Source organism: Mytilus californianus, unplaced genomic scaffold, assembly GCF_021869535.1.
Source record: "Mytilus californianus isolate M0D057914Y unplaced genomic scaffold, xbMytCali1.0.p SCAF_12, whole genome shotgun sequence".
NCBI classification, from domain to species: Eukaryota; Metazoa; Mollusca; class Bivalvia; order Mytilida; family Mytilidae; genus Mytilus; species Mytilus californianus.
This window is the reverse complement of record NW_026262604.1, coordinates 30,906,608-30,934,059: the sequence shown is the minus strand read 5'-3', so window position 1 is coordinate 30,934,059 and position 27,452 is coordinate 30,906,608. Positions and strand designations below refer to the sequence as shown.

Sequence of the window (27,452 nt, the reverse complement as noted above, 5' to 3'; positions counted from 1 at the left end):
CCCCCATGGAGATTTTGAAAAGTTGGCAGGTATGAAATGAGAACAATGAACATAGCAAAGAATTAACTACCCATTCTAGTGACCAAACTGCTAATAACTCCCTAAGCAAAATAACATGATATACAGTACTGAAGATCTTTTTCTAAGCTGGACTAATGGTTGATAGATCTTTTAAACAAATAATTTAAGTCCATACTGCCTACCATTTTTCTGTCTTATAAAAGAAATAGATTGTGACAATCTGCATAAAATATAAGAAAAGATACATATATATATATATGTGTGGCCTATGGGATGACAATTATCGTCCAAAGATTGGTAAAACACTGTAAAAGACTCCATCCTTTAACAATGCTTTGCACTAACAAGTACCCCACCCCCTCCAAAAAAAAAGCTCCATGCACTGACCTGAAGTTCTCCCTCCGGTTCTTTCCCTGTTTTCAGTATTATATCAGGAGCTTTAGGTGGTGGTGGTGTGCTGATGACAGTCATTGTCCTAGGTTTGATTGGAACACTAGATATAGGTGTAGTCTTCTTATATGGAGACTGCTGAGGTTTCACTGTAAATTAAGAAATTTCATTAAATTTACTTTTTTCTGACATTATACTTTTCATATGTTTCCTCAATTATAACCCTGTCATTTCAGATATATTTTCTGAAATGTTCCTTGTTTCTTTGCATGGTTTAACAAGGTTTGTCTCTTTTTAAAATTATCTGAAATGGTCTGCCTGTAAATGCTTATTAAAGATACCAGCGAATCAAATGTACAAAATTCTAAAAACTTGCATTAAAATAAATACTTATGTTACTATAAAACTATATCAGTTAGGAACTTGAATAAAGTTTGAGGAAAAAAGAATAATCTGTCCAAATGGGAGACAACTCTTACATTACTTTTTGACATGAACTGATTGAAAGATTGTTGTTTGTTAAACACCCTATGACTTTATTAGATCTCCAAAACTTAATACAAGCAAAACAGCAAGTTTCAATATATATATATAGTGGATTATTGGAATTATCAAATCCAGATAGTTAAATTATTGAATTCTAAAGTCTGAGCCTTGGGAACTTTAAAATTAATAATTTTAACTATCAAAACTGGATAAATCTAATAATCCATGAGTAACAATGTAAGAATCTGTTTCTTGAATAAATGAAAATCCTCTTAGAGTGCCTTCCACATTCCACAAAGTTGTCTATTTCTCTAACACCTGTAGAGTCAGATGATAAAGGTTATGACCCCTAAACTCAGCCAATCATCATCTGACATCATCTGCAACCACATATGTGAAAATTGTGGGACAGCTTTCGCAAGGTAAAAACTCAAAATCAAACTTTTTATATCATTATTTGTATGCAGCATTTTCTGAAATTGCAATAGTTAAATTGCATTTTTGTCCATTCTTTTACAAACACAATAATAAATACACACACCGATTTCTGAATTTACAACAATTGCAAGTTTGCTGTAAACCAACATTGTTCTAGATTGATAGCTCCCGTACAAACAGGTGTAATTTTAATATCTATGAGCTTACATATTATGCACCTGTTATGTTACATTGGAGGTTTATCATTTAATGACCTTTTAACTTTGTCTTTTGTTCTAATCTATAATTCTATGAAACACCTACAAATTAATTAATAATCCACCTACAAAGTTTTCTGTCCACTATGGTAAATTTTTGTTAAAGTAATCTACAAAGGAACATAAACTAAAACTAAAGGAAAAAGCCAGAAGCAAACTAAGAATGAAAAAGAATGAAGTATCTATGAGTCTATAAATAACTGGTGTTTTGGGTGTGTTTGTTTTGTTATTAGTATACGGTGTAATGGGTGTATTTGGTTCATAAGTTAAAGAAAACAGACAAAATGTGATTAAAAAATGTGATCAATAAAACTAAATTTTTTCATATAATTCTTCTACCAATCTTCAAACACATATAAAACCTCAATAACATAAGCAGTAGTAAACATTCATCTTATTTTTCAAAACAATATCAAGTGTACTGTATAAAAAAATATTTTTTAGAGTACTGTTCACAAAATTTATGATAATAAAATTAACGGTACCAATTTTTCTCATAACTTGAGAAATTTGTGAGCACAACACATATGCCATTTTCACTTTATGCTCATCAATCAACTGTTGTTGCAAATAAACAAATCAAATCAAATCTCAATTTAGAGTATAATGATAAAGAAATTTGACATCTTCAAAAACGTTCATAGTTGCCAAACTTGGTTTGAAATCTGATCTCAAGTGAAAACCAAAAAAGTATACAGTACAATTCAAACCCCATCAGGTTATTCCATTCTACTAAACATAGTTTTTCATTGACAAAATTTGAGTTATTTCCCTTGGTCAATTTGTTGGAAAGCAAGTTTGATAAAAAATCCTTTATAAATCATAGTGATGAATTATACAAGGCAAAAACAAATACAAAATGTTCTTAATTTAAGTCTACTGGTCAGTGTAACCAGGACATATATATTGACATTATATATACTGTTCCCAGGTTTGGCTGATCTATGAAGGAACTTGTGGCTATGCCCTCAAACATGGAAACAAAGGGCATTAATTCTAAATTAAAACTTTGGCGACGAAAAATTAAACAAATATTTACTTAAAGGACTATTTTAGTGTTATGAACTTGTTAACAGGAATGATTAGAATCATCTAAAGAAGATTAAATCACAATACATTAACACCAACACAAATCATTTTTGTCTGTTTTCAACACAGTTAAATTAATTTGAACATTCCATCACCACCTAAGGGTTATCATCTATAGGTAGATACATACCAATCTGATGTTTGGGGGTCAGGCCACCATGTTTATGTCCAAGAGGGGGTGGGGTTGGCACACTGAAACTTCTCATGGGATGCATGTTTCTAGGCAGACTTTTGTGGACCTCACAATGTCGAGGAAGACTTTTATGGCCATCGTTTATCCGTTTATCTGGAGTAACGATGGCCGTGGGCTGAGAACGTCCGGTAATGGACAGGGCTTCTGTGGAACGAGCTGAAAACATGGATTTCAGTTTTATAGACTTTTCTTAGGATGTGTTTTTTTTCTTTTTCTTTTACAAATTCTTGTTGATCATGAGAAAAAAAATTTAAAACGCTGGTAAATCATTTTCACTGTTTTGCCATAATTTCTGACAAGGTAAGTCAAATTTTACTAGAAAATATTCATCGAACTAAACTATCACCTTATTGTATTGCATTGATGGTTACTTGATGTCCAATGGCAAATATTACATGCATATTCAGGAAAGAAGCACATTTATGCAATGTAAACATTAACCTGCTTTGTACAAGCGTGATAAACTGACATGATGAGCAGGATCTAAAATATGTTTCCTCATTAATTAAACATTTGACAGAAGACATGTAATCACTACCTGGACACTGTATTTAGACTTCAAATTGACCAGTCATTGCTCATAATCCTGTATGAAGCATGTATGCTAGAAAAACAGCAAATGCGAGTTTTTAAAGTCTTTGATTTGACCCAGAATATAATGTATCAAACTATCATGTCCTGCATATGACACAAGTACACTATTGCGGAAAAAAGTCAAATAACAAAAATACCTAACTCCAATGAGATTTGCAAAAAAGCTCAAACACATCAAACAAACGGAAAACAACTGTCATATTCCTGACTTGGTACAGGCATTTCATTATGTAGAAAATGGTGGATTAAACCTGGTTTTATAGCTAGCTAAACCTCTCACTTGTATGAGTCGCATAGAATTCCATTATATTAACAATAAGGTGTGAGCAAAACAAAGACAACCTAAGCAAATACTTTTGAAATTAAGTGACAACAACTGCACACTGGTTGTACTTTGATTCAATTGTTTATTTGGATTGGATTATGTTATCTCTGCAAAACAAACAAGTTGCACTGTGAGCCATTGCTCACTAATGATACCAATGCTATAAGTATTCGGTTAACAGGAAGTTAATGAACGAAGGCTGTGAAAACACATTGCATATCATGTTCACAGGAAGCTTAATGCTAAATGTGTATCAAAATTTCAGTAAGTATTGATACACATTAATTTGATGAGCAATGGATTTGAAAATGCCTCACACAGCGTAGCACGCTCACATGAATACTTAATAACAAATTTAATGGGATAGAGGTTATAGTGATATGCAATTTTCTTAATATTATTCACAATGTAAAATTTTGACAGATTATAATTTCCATTTAGATTTGATTTGATTGATTGGTGTTTAATGCCACTTTCAACACAATTGTGCTATTTCGTGGCTGTTAGTTTTTATTGGTGGAGGAAGCCAGAGTGCCCAGAGAGAACCATTGATCTTAGGTGAGAAAACTGACAATCCTAGTCAAATAAGATTGGAGTCGAGTGCACCTGCCACGTGCAGAAATAGAACTCACAATCTCAGTATTGACAGGCTAAGGATACAGTAGTTCAACTACTTAAGACCACTCAGCTACCGAGGCCCCGTTCCATTTAGAACATGAATTGGGAATGACCAATTGTCATAAAGATGGAAATTGTATCATGTTTTGAAACAGTCCATGTAAATTTTCTTGTAAGTTATATGATCAACAAGAATTTGTAAAGTTTTTTGAATGATTATGAATGGAAAAATTAAAGTACCATTTGGATGTAATATGAATCTAAATGAACAAAACCCACTTACTGTCATATTTGAAAGTACTAGTTGACAAAAAGGTAAGATTTTCAATTTGCTGTTTGAAGAAACTTTTAAATAATACATGTACAATATTGTTAATTCTATTGTAATTCTGGAAATTTTCCAACTAGAAAGGTATTATATCATTTTCTGAATTTTTTTTCACTCATAACAATGCACCCCAATACAATTACTTCTGTACCAGAGATGACATAATCAAGGATAATTTTTTCCAAAATCTAAACACATGCCACTTCGGTGTTTTACATTAAAACATTAAGAAGAATTGTTCAGCTTTTAAATCTTTTCAAATATGATAGCAAACATGCAAAACAAACATGCAATAAAAATGCAAAATCTTAAAATGAAATCTGGACCTCATTTGATTCAATTCAGTAAAACATAATAAAAATATGATCTTAAAATGATATAATGTGCTAAAAGCATAAACAAAACTTTGCCAAAATGCAAAAAAAAAAAAAAATAAATTATCAAGCTTTAATGATAAGCTTCAAATATGCTTTGCAAAAAGAAAATATCTAATAATTAGTATTTTCTGACATAATAATGTGAGCATTTAGCAAACTTATTCACACAGAAATTCATAGGCAGTTATATAAATCTTGTAACTTTATCAGCAAAATGTAATAATTTTTTAAATATTTGAACTGGTAACCGTTGCATAATATTTTCAAAATACATGCCATAGCCAACTCTAGCAGGGTAGCAGTCTTCCATGGTGTCGTTTGCACTGCTGAAGTCATCTTCATCCAATGTACACAATTTATCTGTCAAAATACACAACATTGATACATGCAAGAACATGCTAGGAGGTAAAGGTCAAACAAAGGTCAAGAACGTGCAGGTATTGCAAAGCATACTTTTAACTAGAATAAATCTAGCAGATTTATATCATTAATGGTTTTGTTATTACTGAATTTCTAAAGTATGCTTAACATATCTAATTATAGAACACTTGAATAACAATATTTGGAAAATAAAATTCACAATAAAACTAAACATTCAAAGAAGAATTACAAAAATTAAAGTAGTACACTTAGGTCTTACAAAAACATGATCTGGTTGTAGGAAACGTTTCTGATGGTGAGGACGGTTGTCAAATATCACATTTGTTCACAGGCTGGAGACATAAAGTAAACCAACTAATTTCTAAGAGTAATTTATTCATGTGATTCCTAAGGTAGAAATAAATAGTGTGATTATCAACGGTCACAAATATATGTAAATTGGATCTTTTCTTATATGAATCCATTTAAAAAATTTCAAAAGTGTTTTCGGCAATGGTTTAACACAAAAAGTAGGATTTAAATGGCAGAAAAAGAAAATTGATTTAAGTAAAATTGTAATCAATAAAAAGAAGGATACCTATATCATTTGAGTTCCTTGAACCAGACAATTGGTTTCCTACAGCCTTAGATAGACACAATAACAAATAAAGAAATGATTAGCTGAAGCTGAAGATTAATCAAAATATTTCGAACTTCTAACAATATTTCTATAAGGGCTGTACATGAAAAATCTTATCAGCAATATATTTTTGGAAACAAGACATAGTAGCAATTTTACCACTAGTATTTTCTCAATTTTTTCCCTGATACCCTATCATACCTCTACCATTGCCCTCCCCTTATATACCATCCTGTCTTTACTATTTACTGAAATATAACTTACAATGATAATCTGTGTTCAGTATGGGCACTGTTGAAAAATAAAAACATGACTCTGTTAAACTAGTCTACTAAACTAAACAACATATACTAAACTCAGTTGTGTTATAAATTACAGCTAAATTTTCAAAATTTGTAGTAACTACACAGATTATTAAGTTTGCTGTTTAGCTAAGTGAACTCTGAATGCAATCTGATTTAAGGATCTGAAAACATTCTATTGTACTTTCTGTAAAATCTTGATCCTCCGGTTTTATCGTAACGATACACATCATCAAAAATTTGAAGGCATAAATTTAATCAGATGATGTAATATCTACCAGAACAGATTAGTAGAACAGAGCGTTTTCAGATCCTTGTAAGCAAAGGGTGGAGACAGGGTCTGTATTTTAATCAGATTGCTCTGAATTTTTTTATTAGATTTGAAAAATATAGAAAAAAAATGGTCAAAGGAATTAAGGATACACAAACTGATTGGCTAATGATGACAATTGTAACTCCTTCAATGAAAATTTATATTGATTTCATGGTTCATTTAACAAACAGTCAAACTTGAATTCACTGTACTTTGTACAATATCTGAGTTTTAAGCTGTAAAAGACTACAAGAAAGTTATTTTCACAAATTCAAACTTAAATAAATGAGCATTTTATGTATTTATCAAACATTTCAACAATATTGCAGCAAGTCTAACATAATGTGATTTCTATGTTGTTAACTCTGTCACACAGGCAACACAAAAAACATGTGTAAAAACAAAAATGAAGCAAATTCTGATTGGTTGCAATTTTCTCATTCATGATTGCATGCTCTAATGAATTCCACACAAGCATTATACTCATTCATCTGCAAGTCACATGCAAATGAGTACATGATTAGGTAATCAACAATTTAGGTTCTTGATATTTAGCTAATATGTGATACTAACATGATGATGATGAGCGATGATAAACAAATTATCGATCTTTGTATCTTAATAACCTTTTCACTACAAAAGATGATGTGTCAACACACTTACCTTATTACTTCCCTTTGTTCAGTTTCCAAAGCCACAATTATATTTATACTTACGTTCTAATATATAAGGGATATTTACCAGAGGGAATTTTCACTTAAGTACACTACTGTACTGCATTTTGTCATGCATTATATTTAATATACAAGACCATGACTTTATGGCATATGCATTATTACTGTACTGCATATTACATTAAAGTGTGTCAGCTTAATGGACAACATATGCAACCAGCCAGTAGAATGTATTGACATCTATTATTATTTTACTGTACTATATGCACTTTATTCCAATTTTCTTTGTTATTTCCAAACAAATTTCACCTGAGCGGTCCTAATTTGCTCTGTAAGTAATTAGGTCCTATATAAGAATAAGGTAATTGTTAAGTCATAACTGATCAAGAGAAATCAATAGAGCATTACTTACATTTAAGTGGAAGCATGATTCAAATGATTTATCCAATACTATATTACTGACATTTTGTACTTACTTGAAGAGGGCTGTGGCATATCCCCAGCATTCACCCTTGGTGTACTACTGTACTGCATATTGTATTGGGTCCTAGGGAACCCTGGTCTGGGATGACCTTGAGACTGGTTGTCCTGCGACATACCATTAGGAAGGGCTGTTACCATAGCAACTGCTGAAAACATAATTCAAATTATTTTGCTAACTACCATCTATCTATAATCTAAACATATAAATATCTTAACAAAATAAGCATGTAATTAGATGATTTAATTACTGTCATTATAAGTTTTTGTCAGATCATCCATTTGTGGGCTTCTCAGTCTAACTTGAAGATTTTTATAAAATTTTGTTATTCACTGTTGTATATTAAAATCTTTCCTACATAAGTAAAATAGAATGTCGAAGTTTTTAATTTAAATTTTAACCATTAAACTACTTATAGAACAAAGTCCTTTTTTTTCCAAGAGAAAAGAGATGCCTTTTTATCATATAAACATATTCTAGTCCTGATATATATGCATGTTATATTTACTGCTGGATGTTATGAATCCTTCATTAATATAATGAGCCACTTACATTTGGTGTACATAATTATTTGTGAACAATGAATAATTATGTTCCCTTGGTGGACCTTGTGTGTCCACTGATATAGACAATATGGGTGGTTATTGTGAATACTTACGCTACCTTGGTGGACCTTGTGTGTCCACTGATATAGACAGTTTGGATGGTTGTGAATACTTACGCTCCCTCTGTGGACCTTGTGTGTCCACTGATATAGAGAGTTTGGATGGTTGTGAATACTAACCCTCCCGTGGTGAACCTTGTGTGTCCACTGATATAGACAGTTTGGATGGTTGTGAATACTTACGCTCCCGTGGTGGACCTTGTGTGTCCACTGATATAGACAGTTTGGATGGTTGTGAATACTAACACTCCCGTGGTGGACCTTGTGTGTCCACTCATATAGACAGTTTGGATGGTTGTGAATACTAACCCTCCCTTGGTGGACCTTGTGTGTCCACTGATATAGACAGTTTGGATGGTTGTGAATACTTACCCTCCCTTGGTGGACCTTGTGTGTCCACTGATATAGACAGTTTGGATGGTTGTGAATACTTACCCTCCCTTGGTGGACCTTGTGTGTCCACTGATATAGACAATATGGGTGGTTATTGTGAATACTTACGCTCCCGTGGTGGACCTTGTGTGTCCACTGATATAGACAGTTTGGACGGTTATTGTGAATACTTACGCTCCCGTGGTGGACCTTGTGTGTCCACTGATATAGACAGTTTGGATGGTTTAGATCTCATCATTCCTTGAGATCGACGAGGGAAACTGTCTTCACCACAGTAATATACATCTGAATCTGAAACAACAGAAATTGTGTAATAAAATCAACAAGCATTCTGTGAGTATTGCATGGCATTACATAGTCCCTTACCGGTTAAAAATTCATTGTATTGGAACAAAATTCTTACTTGATCTATAACTTTTCATGGTGTAAACTATATAACAAATATCAAGTCAATATCTTCAAACATGATGAAAAAAAGTGTTGAAAATTGATTATTTAAGTGAATTTTCTAAGTCCAAGGACCATAACTCTGCACAAAATCATCAGACCAGAACAAAATTCATACTTGAACTGTAACTTGTCATGATAAAACTATATACCAATTATCAATTCAATATCTTCAAGAATGACAAAAAAAAGTGTGGAAAACTGATTATTTGAGTGAATTTTCTAAGGGCTATTCCATTAAAATGTATGTGGGAGGGTAGGAAGGGACTTTCAAAATATCCCTACAACCAAGAACCATTTTTTAGATAATTTTGCATAATGGTAATAGATGCATACTGAAAAAAGACCCATGACCCACATTCAATAATTAAACTTCCCTTCCTACCCTCCCACATACATTTTAATGGAATAGCCCTAAGTCAAAGGACCATAACTCTGCACAAAATCATCAGACCAGAACAAAATTCGAACTTGATCTGTAACTTGTCATGATAAAACAATACACTAAATATCAAATCAATACTTCAAGCATGAAGAAAAAAAGTGTGGAAAACTGATTTGCCGGACTGACGGATGGACAGACAGACAGACGGACGGAGTGCAAACCTAAAGTCCCCTTTGACTTCATCGGGAACCACTAACTTTTTTTCTGCAATTTACATTTATGCATTTTCAAAATTAAGTAGAGCCTTGAAACCTACCTTGAAAATGGTTCTAGGGTTTCAAATTTACTTTCAGGATGTTCGCTCCTCTTGTTTTGAATTTTTGTCAGATATTCAGAATCCTCTCGTTTTATCCAATGTAGTTTTAATAAATATTTTGCCCGCTAACCCCTACTTTTCATTTCATAATTTTATTACGTATAGTTTAAAAAGCCATATTTGAAATTCTTATAAAATCCTTGTTATTTTTTTCATAGTTTCTGAGAGAAAAAAGGGGCCAATGTTAAATGTATAAAAAGTCTAGAGAGAATCATTTCCAGCCAATTTTTTAATAGCTTATATCTCGAAAACAAAGTCATTGACCCTTCATTTTTTTCTACTTTTTTAGTTCCATTATTTACATACTATCAATTTATAACAGTCTTTTAAAAAGCTTGTTATTTTGAAACAGAGTAGCGAACATCCTTAAAGAATGAAAGGTCCAGCACTATTTGAAGTTTTAAGTAAAAGGTCCTCCCGAAGAAAGTAATAGATCCTATATAAAGCATCAATGTAAAGGATGGGATGTCCTTGACTTTTGTAATTAAAAGAATCAAATGTCACTCCAAGAAAACACTGGTCCTAGACCTTGGACCCACACTAATTTAAGTCCCTGTTATCACATGTAACTTACTAGATTTGTCTATATCAGGTCTGTATGGTGGCAGATTATCGTCAATGGATTTAGAGTCCTGAGAATTACGTCGCAGTGTACTCATCGTCAACATGGAGTCACTACGATCAGGTTTGTTCAAACTCTTCAATTCCATTGGATCATGGTGTATCCAAAGATCTGGAGGTTTTAACTCTTTCTGTCCGGGTTTTTTACTGGGAGACTGGGTGCCTTGTGGCCTTTAATAAAATAAAATCACATATACATATTGTCAAAGAATTGAAATAACTTCAAACAGATATGGAGAAGACGGAACTAAGTTGAAAAACTTGTGTCTAATCCATTTGTTTTGAACAATAAAATATGTTTAAATTAAATTAAACAGATATGGTGGTTATAAATCTGTGTTTTCTCTTTTTATTGGAAGACCTAGGGTCCTTGTAGCATTTAATTTAAAGAAAATCAGGTGAACAAATCAAGGTAGTAATAAACGTGAAAATTGTTTGAATATCTTATAAAATATGTAATTTACTAGTATGCAGTAATCAGTGTTGACAGAAGTAGGGTCCAAAGGTCAATGCATACCTGCCAACTTCTCAAAATCTCCATGGGGGGTTTTAAGTGCAAGAGTGCCTAATGCTCCTGTTATATTGTGATGTGTTTTTAATCTACAACTATATTGTTTGAGTGAAAATATATGTGCTTAAATACCCATTAACTCATATGAATACCTGTTTTGAGGTGTTCAGTTTATATAATAAAAAATTTCAAAATTCAAGTCAACACCTCTCATGGGCGATATCCCCCATAAATCGGGATAGTTTGCAAGTCTGGACAATGGCATCTAAAATTTTACAATAGTCTCCTAAATCATTTTATTCAGTATTCCAGCTTACTGTCAAAATTTTGTTAATATCTTTATGCTTCAGTGCAGAGTGATACTGAAAAATACTGACGATAAGGGAGCTACCATTTGATTTTAATGGGGGGGGCTAGGATGAAAAATTTTGTCCTCCATTTTTTTTAGTTGTAATCTCTGTCCTGCCTTTTTATTTTTCACTCTATTCGGTCCTGCATTTTTTTTTATTAGTTTATCCTGACTTTTTTTACATAAATTTTCATCCTGCAATTATTTTTTTTTTTGCAGTTGCTCATCCTGCCTTTTTATTACTCAAAACTCCTGTCCTGCCTTTTTTTCAAATTTCATCCTAGCTCCCCCATAAAAATCAAATGGTAACTCCCTTACAATAAATGGAAATTCACAGGACCTCATTTATCATCTAGAGTGACACTATTTAGTATTTATTCAACTACACTTACGGTCTTTTTCCTCTTTCTCCGTAATCCCTCCTCCTACAGAACACAATGGCCACCACAATGATCACGACACAAAACACAGCTCCAACAACTGAAGCTATAATTATGATGATAATGTTTGTGGACAGTCCCCCTACTTTATCCTTCCCTTCATCTGCTTTATTTGGTTCCTGGCCTTCAGGTTGTACAGGAGCTGCAAATTACAACATATTCTGACTGTTAATGCTAGAAATGATTAAAATTTAGACTGTTAATGCTAGATATGTTTAAAATTTAAACATAATGTTGGCCCAAAATTTACAATGTTTATATTACAAAAAGCTAATTAAAGTAATTCAAAATGTTTGGCAATGGTGGTGTCTTCCTTTCTTCAATTTAAAGTTTTTTTTATCTCCTCCTAAACATCTTCTCCCCCTTTTTGAAATTTTATCAACAAGCTGTGTAAATGTAGTTTCTTAATAATGATAGCCAAGTATGAAAGACAACTACAATGACCTTTCATCCTTTTCTGACAAGTTTTTTCACTGTCCCAAATTAATTGACAGATGCTATAGAAAGTGAGCCTCCTCATGGGGTTTTTGATTATGTGATTACTTGGTCATTTTTATAGTGATTATTTCATTACCAGACCAAATATTTCATGATTATTTGATTATTTGATAATCTAGGATTGTATTTTTAATTATTTGATTATCTTGTTTAAAAAAATAATTAATGATTATGTGATGATATTGCCAAAACATTTGTGATTATTTGGACACCCCCATGAAGGGCCTCGAAAGTGTATTAAGAGAGAAACCTGTAACAACTTACAATCATCACAGCAATCTAAGAATAGGATTCACTTTCAGTTTAAATGGAAGAGCACTTTCAAGTCCACAAAAAATATTACATATATTGTCAACTTACGAAAATAATCTTTTGCTGGAAAATCCTTTGGATTGAACTGAGTATCAAAGTCTGGTGGGTATTCTGGGTTTATCTTACCACCACCGGTACCATCAGCTGAAAACATAGAGAATACACCATGATTAAAGATACCATTGAACTGAGTATCAAAGTCTGGTGGGTATTCTGGGTTTACCTTACCACCACCGGTACCATCAGCTGAAAACATTGAAAATACACCATGATTAAAGATACCATTGAACTGAGTATCAAAGTCTGGTGGGTATTCTGGGTTTATCTTACCACCACCGGTACCATCAGCTGAAAACATAGAGAATACACCATGATTAAAGATACCATTGAACTGAGTATCAAAGTCTGGTGGGTATTCTGGGTTTACCTTACCACCACCGGTACCATCAGCTGAAAACATTGAAAATACACCATGATTAAACATGCAATTGAAAAGGTTATACCTTATCAAAGATCAATGCATGTAGTTGAACTTTTTTTTTTAGACTCGTTCAATAAGCTTTAATGATTTTCTTTTGTCTGTGGATGCTTAAATAAAACTATCAAGATGCAGATTACTCAATGCAGTTTTTATTGTTTTGTGTCACTTGGATTTGCCAAATGTAGTTTTCAGCTTAATTTTTTAGGAATTTGGATTTGATGCCATAATACCAATGTCAGAAGACTCTGTACTTACATTTTGGTGTTTTATAAATAACAGTAGGTGAGATAGGTCCATATCCTTTACTATTTCGAGTCTGCATTTTGAAGTAATACGTTGTGTCTGGGGTCAGACCTTTGATAGTCGTGGTCAACCTTTCACCAGGCAGTACACCTTCCACGACCCAATCTACATCCTCCAAGTTAGGATCTGTGGTATAAAATATCAGATATCCTGTAATCTGACCATTAGGGGTGACGGGAGGTTGCCAGTTTAGTCTCACAGCCTTTGGGTTCTTTTCGATGCTGATTGTTGTCAAGTCTCGAGGAGCTGATCCTGGGGCTATAAATATAACACAAAGTTAGGTTTACAAAGTTAGAGAATGCTGGTTATAGGTTAATGCAAAGGATACATTAATTTTTTATATTTTTTAGCATTATTCTCTATTCTTTATATTCTAACAACCAATTCTTCAATATTCTTTACTTCTTGGCCTATTTTTGTCAGTTCTTTTTTTTTTACCCATATTTCTGTAGAATTTGTTCAAGATTCTCTCTTCTGTTATCCCTATCTAGACCCTCATAACACTGTGGTTGCTATAGAGATATAAATTATCAATAGGAATTCCTTACCAGCTTCCTCTGTCGTGTTGAGAACACTCATACTCCAAGTACTCTGTCGTCGACCTTTGATGACCTTGACACTGAACTCATACTTAGTGTATGGCTTAAGATTGTCTATGTGACAATTCAGTCCTGTTGAGTTGACGTCTCTATTACGACGACCTGACCCTTGTAAGGGCGTGTAACGAACAGTATAGAATCTGTTGTCAGTGTTACGCTGACTACTTCCAAGTGAAGTGTCCGTCCATGTTAGTAGCACGGTGGAAGATGACAAGACAATGGTCTTTAATCCAACAGGAGGCATCATGGGTGTCAAATGCTCAACAACTACAACAGAGAAATAATAATTAAATACAACTTTTTGCTATTTGTCCGCCATTACTGGAAATTACAGACGTTCCAGTCTGAACCGTTAGCCACTAATCTGATGCCCCAGATAAGTTAAATTTAATTTGGACTAATAAGTATTTGCAAACTTTGTTTAGACACATAAAAAAAAGTTGGAATGTTGTTCTTCAGACTAGGAGTTGGAAAAGATTTTGGTGCAGACTGCGTTTCCGTAAAATTTGATGTCACAACAAAAAAACGATTGTTGTATGATGTCAATAGTTCAAGTGATTTGAATCAGAGATTAGAGGTGGAAAGAAGTTAGCCCTATATTTTTCATTTACCCAGATTATTATTCATTTTGACACGTAGTCGTAATACTGTTCCACTTTCAACAAGAAGGTGTCCATAGAACGTGGATGCCCCACTCGCACTATCATTTTCTATGTTCAGTGGACCGTGAAATTGGGGTCAAAACTCTATTTTGGCATTTAAATTAGAAAGATCATATCATAGGAAACATGTGTACTAAGTTTCAAGTTGATTGGATTTCAACTTCATCAAAAACTTTAACCAAAAACTTTAACCTGAAGCAGAACAGACGGACAGACGGACGGACGGACGAACGAACGGATGCACAGACCGAAAAAACATAATGCCCCTAAGTGGGGCATAAAAATTTTATTGAAACCACTGATTGCTTAGGGACTGTATTTTCTGGTTTCAAAATATCAAATTTTTATATACTTTGTTGTTGTGCACTTGCTTTACGAACATTGATTTGACAGCTTCATGAAAAATAAATGAATTTTAAGTATATACCTTCTGCTTCACTGGTTTTAGCTGTTTGATATTTTGGCGGACCATCTCCTTTCTTGTTATAAGCTCTTACAGTAATAACATACTCAGCGTTTGGTTCTAAAAATAGAATAAGAACTTAATTAGAAACAGATTTTCCAATTCGATTTCTAATCATCTTCTTATAGAAGGCAGTTAATAAATCTTCCTTCCATTAAATCATATTTTCCAATTTTTCATTACAACTATGTTTGCTTTGTTAACTAATCAGTGGTTATTAATAATAAATCTAAGATTATGTATAGCATGTAGAGCGAGCAACTGATATTACATCATGCTATGGATGAAGTTAAATTCATGGCTTTGAAAAAAGTAAAATATTACTTAATAAGCATGTAGAGATTTTTTTTGAACACCAAAATTTTGCAAAGGGCAGACACAATATTGGTATTTAGCAATAGAAATAACAGTGAGGACTAGCAGATTTTCTTCAAGGACCACCAGGGGGGAAAAGACATCAAGAACTCTGTATTACACTGAAATATGTGGAAATAAACCATAAAATAAAACCTACAAAATTTCAGAAAGATTGTGTGTTTAACTAATAAAAATATTTCAGAGGTCTATGAAGCTGACAAATGTAAAATTGCAAATATGTTTCATCAAATTAGGCAGAAGTTTGTTGGGTAGAACTAAAATCTATATATAACTGTGGTTTCATTCTTATTCGTAGGTTACCAATTTTTGTGGATTTGGTGGGTATAGGTAAACCGTAAATTTAAATGTTCAACTAAATACAAATTTTCCATAGGCTTGTATGCAGACTTTGGCAAAACCATGAAATCAAATATCCACGAAAATTGGTAGCCATGAAAAAACATAAATCCACAGTAATGCTTTATATATTTATGTTACCTAAACTTTCTATTGTGAATACATTAACATCAGGTCCCAAGACTTCCATGTACACATCAGCTATTCCTTTACCGTACCCCAGTGTGTATCCCCTCACCATGATCTTAGATTCTGGTTCTGGGGCCGTCCACGATACTCTGATCGATGTGGCATAAGATGTCACTCGTAACTTCCTGGGTGTTGTTGGAACCACAGATTCTAAAGAAAAATATTACACTCTCAGAAATTTCTCATCACATTCAAATTACATAAAAAATATAAAATGCTATTTAGATATCTATTTGTAAACACATCATGTATCTGAACAATTTTTGTACTTTTAAATTTATTCACAACTTGACTTTGCAATTTAGATTTTAGGACATTGCAAATACACTTGTAATGTTGAAAAAGAAAGAAAACAAGTCGACTATATATATCAAAGTGACCAAAAATATACTAACAGAGGCCAACATAGTGGTCAATTATAGATAATCACTCTTTTACAAGGATTTAATACCTGTTACCTTTTACACCAGTGTTTTTTTTTATGTGAAGACTAGATTTTTATGGTTACAATTTTTAGCAGCATTTTTGTATGCACTGTTTATTCACTCTAGAAATAATGTAATACCTCTTCCCTTTTTCTTACAATATATACTGATGGTGAATTTGTAAACCTTTTTTTCTTTTTATTTGCATGATACTTGTATTTTTTTTTCAGATTTTCAGAGTTGATTTTGCTCATCAAATCTATGGGAATGAGTGTAACAAAGGTCAGGTACTATGAGTAATAACTTACATAAAACAACTAAAAAGTTGAATAGAATCTGAATTCAACTAAATGTAAATGTTTATCATTAAAAATCTCACCGTCCAAATCATCCCTAAAGGTTGTAGCCTTCAGTTTATTAGTATAGGGCCCTGTACCATTGACGTTGATAGGAGCTATTTTAACCTGGTACTGTGTGTTCTTTTCAAGATTGACTAGAGCATACAGACGTCGATTGCCATCCGTGGTAACAGTTCGACTTCTCATATCTGTACGCTTCTTGAATCTGATCTTATAACCTGTGATGATGCCATTTCTGGTTTCTTCAGGAGGTGGCTCCCATCTCAATATTAAACTCTAAATACAAAATAAATTTATTTCAGTGAAAAATTAATGACATTTTCTTGTCTTCAAATCTGAATTTTTAAGATGTGTTAGTTATAAATCCCTTTTTCTATATATAAATGATGAGTTTGGAATTCAAATTTCATTCATATTTATTCAATTTTTTGCAATAAATTTTTACTTGAATTTAAATTTTTTTCATATTCATTCTTTTTTCTGCTTTTATCACAAGTTAATTATAACAATTTTATTCTTTATCATCGCAATCTATAGAGTTGCTGCATCTTAAAAGGCTTAAAATACAATAACAAAGAGGAGAATTGGCTTACCGTGGCACTAGCTGCTTCTAATGTGACATTCTGAGGGATGTCACTGGGCCGGTCAGATAATGTTCTGGCTTCGATCTCATCTGACCGTCCACCTTCACCATTCTCATTGAAAGCTACTACACTAATGCTGTACTCTTTAAATGTCTTCAGACCTTGTAGTATGTGGTTGGTTTTTATGATCTGCAAAGAAAATATAAATACTGTATACATGTCTGATCAATACTGAGAGTCTTGATGGGGGTCTTTATTTATATATTCTTTAAACTTTTTAGCCCATTTTTCTCTATTCTTTTTTTTATGCTCATTATTTTTCTTTTCTTTATAATTTAGCACCCCATTTTTCTCTATTCTTTTTTTTTTACCATCTATCTGTGTTATCCATCATTTACTCCCCCTCCCGCTACCCCTTCCACTAAACCCTCAATCATCATGGGTGCAACTTGTTTTAGTTTTCTACTTTAAAATCTGAAAAATGCCATCCAAATACTGTTAATTCAGTGATATTTGTTTTTATTTTTAATTGGACTGTTTAAATATCACACTTATTAGATCTTGCATTTAAAAACCCTTATAGCATTATTTGTGCACAGCATTTCAATCATTCCATTAGTGGAGCGCAGTGGAACACAGAGATATAAATAAACAGAAGTTATCATGCTTTTTAAAAAACTGTTTTTTTCCAAATATAAAAACTCAGTTCCTCCATAAACTTGATGAAACAAAATATTTCAATTATGTACCCTAAGGAGTTTTAAAAAATCTTATGACGAAGATCAATGGAACAAAATAGATGCCTAATTAAATTTTAACGGATAATAGCTTATTAGTACGACTGACTTATACTTCAATGTTGCAAGTTCTTGACACATAAATAAATAAAAGTTGCATAATATGTTACTGAAAAAGCATAAAATAATACACATGGGATTTCACGGTACAGTACTATACAAATGTAATAGTATTGACAGGACTGATTTTTCTGCAACAGATGTGCATTCCAACAATTAATGTCTCTTCAGTGAAACAACTTGAGGCCAAAATATTCGTAAATCCAAAACCTATGCAAACATTGAAGAGCTGATATAAACAAAAATTACCAAAAGTATAGCCAAAACCCCGGACAAGGACTCAGAGATACATGTATATATGAGAGATTTATCTATTTATTCAAAATAGAGATCATTTATCAATCATAAGAGACATAAATGTATTCATTTTTTGACTTTATCTTGATCAATATTTAAGCAAACAAGCATCACAGCTGTACTAAAGGGGTGGTAGGAGGGGGTGTTATCCCGAATTCCTGCATAAATAAAGGATGCTATCCCAGATCCCAAAAAAATTAATCATTAATTCCAGAGTCCAGACAAGAGTAAATCCTGAATTCTCGCAAAAATAAAGGCCCAATCCTGAATTCCAGCTAAATTAAAAACCTAATCCTAACGTCCCGAAAAAGGTCCTTCCCCCCCTTAATTAAGTAATTCTCCTTCTGAATTTCATTTTGTGTGTGCCCTGAAAGCAGTATTAGCTGTATTTCTTGCAAGCATGTAGAAATGAATTGTTAAGAAAAAAAAATCTCAATCAATTTTCTTTTCATCTGAAAACCCTATTTTATTTCTATTTCTGTCATGAACATACACTCTTCCACAAAACTAGCTGTTTCAAACAATAAAGGATTGTGGGAAATGAATAGTTTGTACACCAACAAGATATCATTAAGCTATTGATTTGACATCATAACGTTTAAGAGGTTTAGAGTACATGCACTTTTGGAATAATTACCCTGAAGACATTAAATGGTAAAACAGTGAATACTGTAAATTGAGAAGTTTTTGTGTGAATCTATAATTGTCAATGCACAAAATTGTAAGATAAAAAAATTCAGGGAATTATGCAAAACAAATAATGCTATCAAAATTTAAAATTAATATTTTTTAACCTATCTGTTACAATTTAAGCAAAAACAGTTACTTTGCAAAAAAATTCTGACTGTACAGGTAATCTCTCAAAAACAGAGCATGTATATTTATACTGAAAACAAATAAATGAAGAATTGGTCCATTGGACACAGATGATGCCCCCACTTGCATATAACGTTATAAAGGGACATAACTAGAGAACTGAAATTCGAAATTTGATCTGTGTTTTATGGTAATAAGAATTGTGTATAAGTTTCATAACATTTGGTTGAGGTAAACTAATGTTAGAGAATGGAAACTAATTTTGGGACGTACGTACGGACAAGGGTAACACTAAATGCCCCCCTCCACCTCGGCAGGGCCATACAAATTTACAACATGCAAACAACCTACCTCAATTCTATGTTCCTGTGCATCTCCTTTCATGTAATACATCAGTTTATATTTGGTTATTTTCCCTTTGGCTTGGGCTGGTGGATCCCAGGAAACACGAATGGACTCTGGACTCTTTGCATCAGCATGTACATTAGTCGGTGGTGTAGGCACATCAACTGTAACAATACAATTTTGCTTTGTTATCTTGACATATTTTTATGTTTTGAAGATAATTTCTTTCTTAAAGTGTGTCAATACCAAATTCTGCTTTTCTTTTGCATGATAAGGAAGGCCTTAAAATTGTTGAAAATTAAAATGAAATAGTTAATCTTTTTTTAAATAACTTTGTAAGGGAATACTGTATCAGATTTCCAGGAAATTAAGGAGAATAGGGGTACATTTACTGCATAAGTCTTATTGCTACTTGGGATTTTGACTACTTAAAGTCAAGTGGTATTATTTCATGCATATTAATACATTGGTTGGCTGACCTGGATGAAGGGCAGGACATTTGGAATGCTACTGGAAATGAGGGTATCTTTGAAAGAAGCCAGGGCAGATCCAGCCATTTTTAAAAGGGGGGTTGTACCAACCCAGAATAAAGGGTGGCTCTAACCATATGTCCCCATTCAAAAGCATTGATCGTCAAAAAAAAAGGGGTGTTCCAACCCCAGGAACACCTCCCTGGATCTGCCACTGAGAATCAGAAACTTTCCCTCGCAACAAGCCACCTACAGATCACTCAGAGTGGTTGCAAGGTTTCTTTTATGTGCAGAGTGTGTAGCATTCACCCTACACAAGGCATCAGACTTAACATCCCCATTCTGATTTGGGATTTTGAAAAATATGATACAAGATTTTGCAACACTTAACCTATTGTCATATAATGGCAATTTCTTTTGCACTGTAAGTGAATAAGATTTTCAGATATGATCGTAGAGTTTGATGAACTACTGTATACAGCCAATTACTATCATAATGTGTTTTTAAGACAAATAGATATCATGCGTCTATTGTTTTATGAATACACAGAAGTGTCTTTAAAACTATAATAGAATTTGAAATTTTGCTTCAGACTCTCAGGAGGAAAACCTTGTGTCTTTATCTGATGAAATGAATCAAAATTGCTATTTAAATCTATGATATCATGAAAATATGACAAATTGAAGTAGTTTTTAGAATTTGTTGAATCATAAAATCACAGGTTTCTTGTTTTTATGGATTTGGTGGGTATAGGTAAATCGTATATATAAAGCTCATTATCTACTGTATTCTGTTCAAATTGGTAAAACGCAACATGTAAGCTAATTTTTTTTATAGTGAAATGGCAATTTTATTTCCTGTTTGCCCATGCACATACCACCCCCTTAAACTTATAACTCTCATTACAGTATTGTGTACCAAATTACAGCCTTCTTAACCCATTATTATGTAGCCAATGACAGTTCAGCCTACAATAAATATTTTATGCCTAGTGATCATCTGAGTCAAGAGTTCTTAATAGACCTCAGCCATTATGGACTCGAACCATTTAGTAATTTAGAAGATTCTTTTGACTTACTGTCTCTTTCAGTTGTAATGGAGAGCCTAGCAAAACTGGGACTCGGTCCATTGTTGTTATAGGTCCTGATCCTGAATTCGTAACTGGTATCCGGTTTGAGATGTTGGATGTTAGCTTCATTCAGTGTAGTGTTTAAAACTCTCTCCCTAAAATGACAAAGAATACAATTTTTAACTTCAAACTTTATTTGACATTTTAACTATTTTAACTTTTATATATCGAGCACCACTCAACAGTCTTTTGTAGAAAAAGCTGGTCTGGTGTACACAATTTTAAGCCTGGTATCTATAATTATGTTATTATCAGTATCTGAAATTTTGTTGTTAGATATAGGAAGAAGTGGTATGAGTGCCAATGAGACAACTCTCCATCCAAGTAACAATTTATAAAAGTAAACGTTGTTGTTTTTTTTTTATGACAGAAAAATGACATGAATAAATACAAGTGGTAAGTAAAATATCTGAGGCACAACTTGGAAATTTTCACTAGACAGCAAAAAGAAAATATCTTTCAATAACATGTGTTGAAAAAAATTTCAAAAAAATTAAGCAGGAATGATCGCAATAACTATAATTCCTTCAAACTGGTGTTGTTTTATTTCTTAGGATACCAGTAGAAAGGTGAACAAAAGAAGTCTTCACAATGGAAATTTTGGCCATAAGAGCTTATGCTCTAATACTAATATCAGAAAATTGACCCATTTTACAACAATTAAAATTTCAAATGCCATAATGGCTTATCCATGTACTGGTATTAAAGTCAATTTTTGAATTTAGCCAGCATTCGACATGGAAGTTGGTGTGAATTTGAGACTTGAGCAGGCAGATCTGATGCATTCAAAGTTGTGTTTACACTGGATTTAAGTATACCATTCAAAGTCCATTATCTAATTATTGATCAACACATGTGTTTGTACTTTATGTCATTTACATTGAGATTCTGACAAACATATGTAATTGACATGTGCTATGGGGTTTTACATTTTGACACAAATCATAAACTTTCAACAGTATTTTTACATGCAGTGTATCTAGTTTCCAATGTCTACAAATAAAATGTACTTTACAGATTTAACAATGTAAGCATGGTAGCTGCAATAATTTACATTTCAACACATACAGATCACCATACATAATTTTTAACTAAACAATTTCTCTAAAATTTATGAACTTTCGTCATTCTAGAATATCTCACCTGGCATATAAAACCCTAACTGCTACTACTTCAAACTTCTAAGATGGATTAATTACAATTTTCCCCCTATAAATTGCGATTTTGATTTACAAATGTCATTGAAGGTCAGGTTTTATTGTACAAGATATGCATCTTTCAATTTTTTTTTCTTAATCCCCTGCCACTTCATACAATTCTTCAATATTCCCCTGCCTTGAATTTATTTGCAAATAAATGTAATGTTTTCTTAAACAGAAGATGAAATTGAAAGATACTGCTATAAACCCACTAAATAAAACCAGATTCTGACAAACATATGTAATTGACATGTGCTATGGGGTTTTACATTTTGACACAAATCATAAACTTTCAACAGTATTTTTACATGCAGTGTATCTAGTTTCCAATGTCTACAAATAAAATGTACTTTACAGATTTAACAATGTAAGCATGGTAGCTGCAATAATTTACATTTCAACACATACAGATCACCATACATAATTTTTATCTAAACAATTTCTCTAAAATTTATGAACTTTCGTCATTCTAGAATATCTCACCTGGCATATAAAACCCTAACTGCTACTACTTCAAACTTCTAAGATGGATTAATTACAATTTTCCCCCAATAAATTGCGATTTTGATTTACAAATTTCATTGAAGGTCAGGTTTTATTGTACAAGATATGCATCTTTCAATTTTTTTTCTTAATCCCCTGCCACTTCATACAATTCTTCAATATTCCCCTGCCTTGAATTTTATTGCAAATAAATGTAATGTTTTCTTAAACAGAAAATGAAATTGAAAGATACTGCTATAAACCCACTAAATAAAACCAGCATGAACCACAAAAACTAAGGAACATAAACAATGAAAAGTTCTCTAATCTATCAACACTTTCAAGCTTTAAATTACAAATCCACTTGATGGAAAAAAACCCAAGTCCCACTTGTAAAACACAGAAGTGACTTATCAACTCTGATTAGTATCAGTATATTTATGATGACACTGTGCTTAGTAAAAAGTGGCAGAATTGCTTAATGAGGGTGTGGATGGGGGTTTACAGAATAGAGAATAATGGGCAAAAAGTATAAAGAATAGAGAAAAATGGACCAAAAAAATAAAAAATAGAGAATAATGAGGTGCTAAATATAAAGAATAGAGAATAATGGGCAAAAGTATAAAGAATAAAGAAAAATGGCCTGAAAAATTAAAGAATATAGAAATAAAGGACCCCACATCCAGACCCTCCTTAATGTTCTGCAATTTAAACTATGTATTAGTTTGTACAAGTGGGTATGTATACGGGACAAATTATTAGCCAAGTGTAACCTCCTATTTGTACTTATGATTGAAGTGTCTTCTAAGTTTTTATAATGGTGAAGGGGCAACAAAAACTTTATCTTCTTCAAAATATCCTTTATTTTTTTATATGTTTTGAGATAAGATTGATTAATGGTTGTTTTCCTTATTTCTCCTGGCAAATATTTCAGGCATATTCAGGACAAAAACAAATTGAACTTTTCAATCAAATGAGTTGGGTTGACAGGTATGATGTCATGTTATTCTGACCACTTCTGGAAAAAGTTACATAGAGGCAAAGATTTTTCCCATGCAACAGACCACCTTAGCTATAGACACCTAAAAAAGTGATAGCAAGAATTCTTTAAGGCACAGAAAGCATAACACCTTCCCAACACAGCACTTGGATTCTTAGTCCATTTTCTGACTCATGCAACCATAAAGGGGGTGGGGGTGAGATGAGAAATGCTATGTTTACCTTGTAAGTTCAAACATGAATACAAAATGTTATGTTACATTATATTCAAAGTTGTGACTGAGTGTGAAAATATAAAGATAGATAGATGGATAGTTTGGTTTGTAAGAATATGAACTAAGAATGTCTATCTAGGGTAGATTGCAATGCTGTGTTGTCGACTTATGAGTTTGAATGTCCCTTTGGTATCCTTTGCCTCTCTCTTGCTCTTTGTGGACAATTAAATTACATCTCCTTTGATTAAAATTCATGCATTCTAAAACATCTACAGATCTTTTTATAGAAGTAATCTTTTAAGCCATTTCTAAAGAATTACCCCTTCACATAACTAACTGAAAAAATTCCATTAGTGACTTACAGACCAAGTTTACTGTAAATTGAAAAAAAGGTTTTTTAGGAAAAAATTAAAGCAGCCAGACTGAAAAATGGTACAGAAAAGATTAAAATTTTCATAAATAGCTCTTCTTAATCAATTACAAACCTACTCACACAAGAAAAATATCTATTAAGCCATATTATAGCCTTTTATTAGATTTTAAGACAAACTAATTCATCCCACAACAGACAGAAGATATATTAAGACTAGAGATACCATTAAAATTTAGAAAATAAATGATCAGTCTTTAAACATGCTGATTTCGATAGTCAAACTCGTAAAAATTAATACATGTTCCTTCCAAATTCTAGTCTGCGAAATATATACATCATTTGATTTGATACATGTTCCTTCCAAATTCTACTCAGTGAAATATGCATCACTTGATTTGATACACGTTACTTTCAGATTCTAGTACCTAAAAGATACATCATTTAATTATCACTGAAAGAATGTTAATAGATATGCATATATCCTTCTCTTTGTAAAGATGATATCTGTCTATTTTTATGACATGTGATGTTTGATAATTTACTTCCTTATCTCGAGAAATAAATCAACCAGGAAGTTAAATTAAGATTTCTGACAACTGCTGTAAATTTCATGCTTTTTTTTTTTCAATTCCATTAATTTTTTTTGAAATGCACTTTGGTGCAGATTTCAATTTATTTTCAAAAACAAAGATAACAAAATTCACATTTAATACTTTTAAATGAGGATAATTAACTTCTATTCGAAATTTTGTTGTGAATTTCTCGTAAGTATATACATATAGACATACGAAGATGTGGTTTGATTGCCAATGAGACAACTTTTGTGGATTTTTTGTTGCTGATTCTTTTGTCATCAGTGTAGTATTATGTAGACTGCTGTTTGTCATTTGGTCTTTGTTATTTTGTTGGGACTTTTTTTTGGTTGCATATTTGCTTTTGTTTTCACCCTTTGCCCTTTGTACTTCTCCTGTTTCAGATGTAAATTAGCTTTCATCAGGTTTGATAATGGCTAAAGGTGTTTAAAGGCCACCACATGGCTTAAAATGTAAGATCGTGAGTGCATTATTTTCAATAATAGAGAAAATTAACCACCATATTAATTTTAGTGGTGAAGTTACACATTTTTAACCACCATTTTTAAAGAATAATCCTGATCAAAATAAAATAACTTTATGAACTAAAACATGTGAAATATAAAGTATATATGACCACAAATATTGCCTTTTAATACCACACTAGTTAGCTATATATATAGCCACTCCAAGGATACTAAACAAACCCTAGATTATTCTGATACTATGAAGGAGCAAAGGTGAAAGTATGATAAGGATAAAAAAACCAAAAATTTATGAAGATCTATCCTTCAGAATTTTATCGGTCAGTTAAAATGCACCATAACACAACATGTCTAAATTTTCCATCTAGAAGTTTTGACAGCAAATGTACTACACTTATTTACTTTTCTATTTCTTATTACTATAAAAAAAACAGATATTTGACAGGAGCTGTTTCATTCCTGCATGTTTCCGTTTGTCTTTTATCACATTTCAAAATTTGAACATAAAACACAGGTGTCACAGGTTTCAAATTTGAGTTTTATTTATTTTTGAATGCTTTCCTTCAATTATGATGGACAGTAACTGGTTCTAAAGACAACACAGATTCACTAAAATTAAAATAGCTAATTATCTCTGACAAGTAAAAGTATTGAACTTATCCCTTGAGTTCAGTCTGTTTATCTATATGTTTGGTTAGTATAATTTTCATGGCAGAATTTCTACAAAAGATATCTACTAAAACAGTTTAACAAATTTTTGAAAATAAAAAAAATAAATTTTCTGCAGACATTTATATTATTTCTTTTCAAAATTTTAGTAAGTATCAGTTTCATGTCCATATTTGTGAATATTGTTTTTAAATTCCATTTTACAATTCATTACCTATTAAAAACGTTTTACAAAATTGTGTAAATAAGAAAAGAAATTTTCTCCAGACATTCATATTGTTAATGTTATTTCCTTTAAGCATGAATTAAGAAACCTCTTGAGATTCAGTCACTTTACCCTTTAATAGCCTTTTTTATTTGGTGTTGTAAAAAGCAGCCTTTTAAAAATTTAAATGAACAAATTACAAATTTTTGTTGGACAATAGGACAATATTGATTTCCACGATTTCTCCATTTCTTATCCTTTGTAAATTGACTCTAGTGAAAAGAATTCTATCAAAGTTTTTTCTAAATGCCATTGTTAGTTTACTCAAACAAGATAATTTTTGTCTGGCCTTTAACATGATTATGTATTTGATATTATAGTCTTGCCATTTCAGTTCACATGGCAAAACTCATACTGCATAGTAAATATAAAGTTTATTCTCTTTCTTTTCCCCCGCTTGCATATAACGGTATGAAGGGGCATAACTAAAGAATGGTAAAATTGACGCCACCCAAAGTTGAACTTGATCTGTTATTTGTGGTAATAAGCATTGTGTATAAGTTTCATAACATTTGGTTGAGGCAAACTAGAGTTAGAGAACAGAAACCAATTTCGGGATGTTTCAAAGGATACTGTACAAGGGTAATACTTAATGCCCTCTCTGATGACAACGGGG

The 27,452-nt window shown here is 32.3% G+C and overlaps 1 protein-coding gene across 8 annotated transcripts in view; it reads right to left on the bottom strand.

The window, feature by feature from the left end:
• Positions 1–27,452, bottom strand: part of LOC127721682 (neogenin-like) — a 193,164-nt gene that overhangs the window by 6,751 nt on the left and 158,961 nt on the right. For 4 of the 8 annotated variants that reach the window (XM_052228477.1, XM_052228476.1, XM_052228478.1 and 1 more), the window contains exons 10-26: positions 21,526–21,671; positions 19,983–20,140; positions 17,671–17,850; positions 17,098–17,353; positions 16,246–16,443; positions 15,355–15,450; positions 14,215–14,532; positions 13,619–13,924; positions 12,931–13,026; positions 12,025–12,214; positions 10,726–10,943; positions 9,118–9,234; positions 7,882–8,034; positions 6,381–6,407; positions 5,393–5,476; positions 2,812–3,030; positions 409–560 (exon numbers count right to left, since the gene is read on the bottom strand). In XM_052228477.1, the coding sequence (XP_052084437.1) occupies positions 409–560; positions 2,812–3,030; positions 5,393–5,476; positions 6,381–6,407; positions 7,882–8,034; positions 9,118–9,234; positions 10,726–10,943; positions 12,025–12,214; positions 12,931–13,026; positions 13,619–13,924; positions 14,215–14,532; positions 15,355–15,450; positions 16,246–16,443; positions 17,098–17,353; positions 17,671–17,850; positions 19,983–20,140; positions 21,526–21,671 (2,914 nt within the window). The remainder of the gene's footprint in view (positions 1–408; positions 561–2,811; positions 3,031–5,392; positions 5,477–6,380; positions 6,408–7,881; positions 8,035–9,117; positions 9,235–10,725; positions 10,944–12,024; positions 12,215–12,930; positions 13,027–13,618; positions 13,925–14,214; positions 14,533–15,354; positions 15,451–16,245; positions 16,444–17,097; positions 17,354–17,670; positions 17,851–19,982; positions 20,141–21,525; positions 21,672–27,452) is intronic. The other 4 variants (XM_052228479.1, XM_052228482.1, XM_052228483.1 and 1 more) reach the window with 4 other exon arrangements.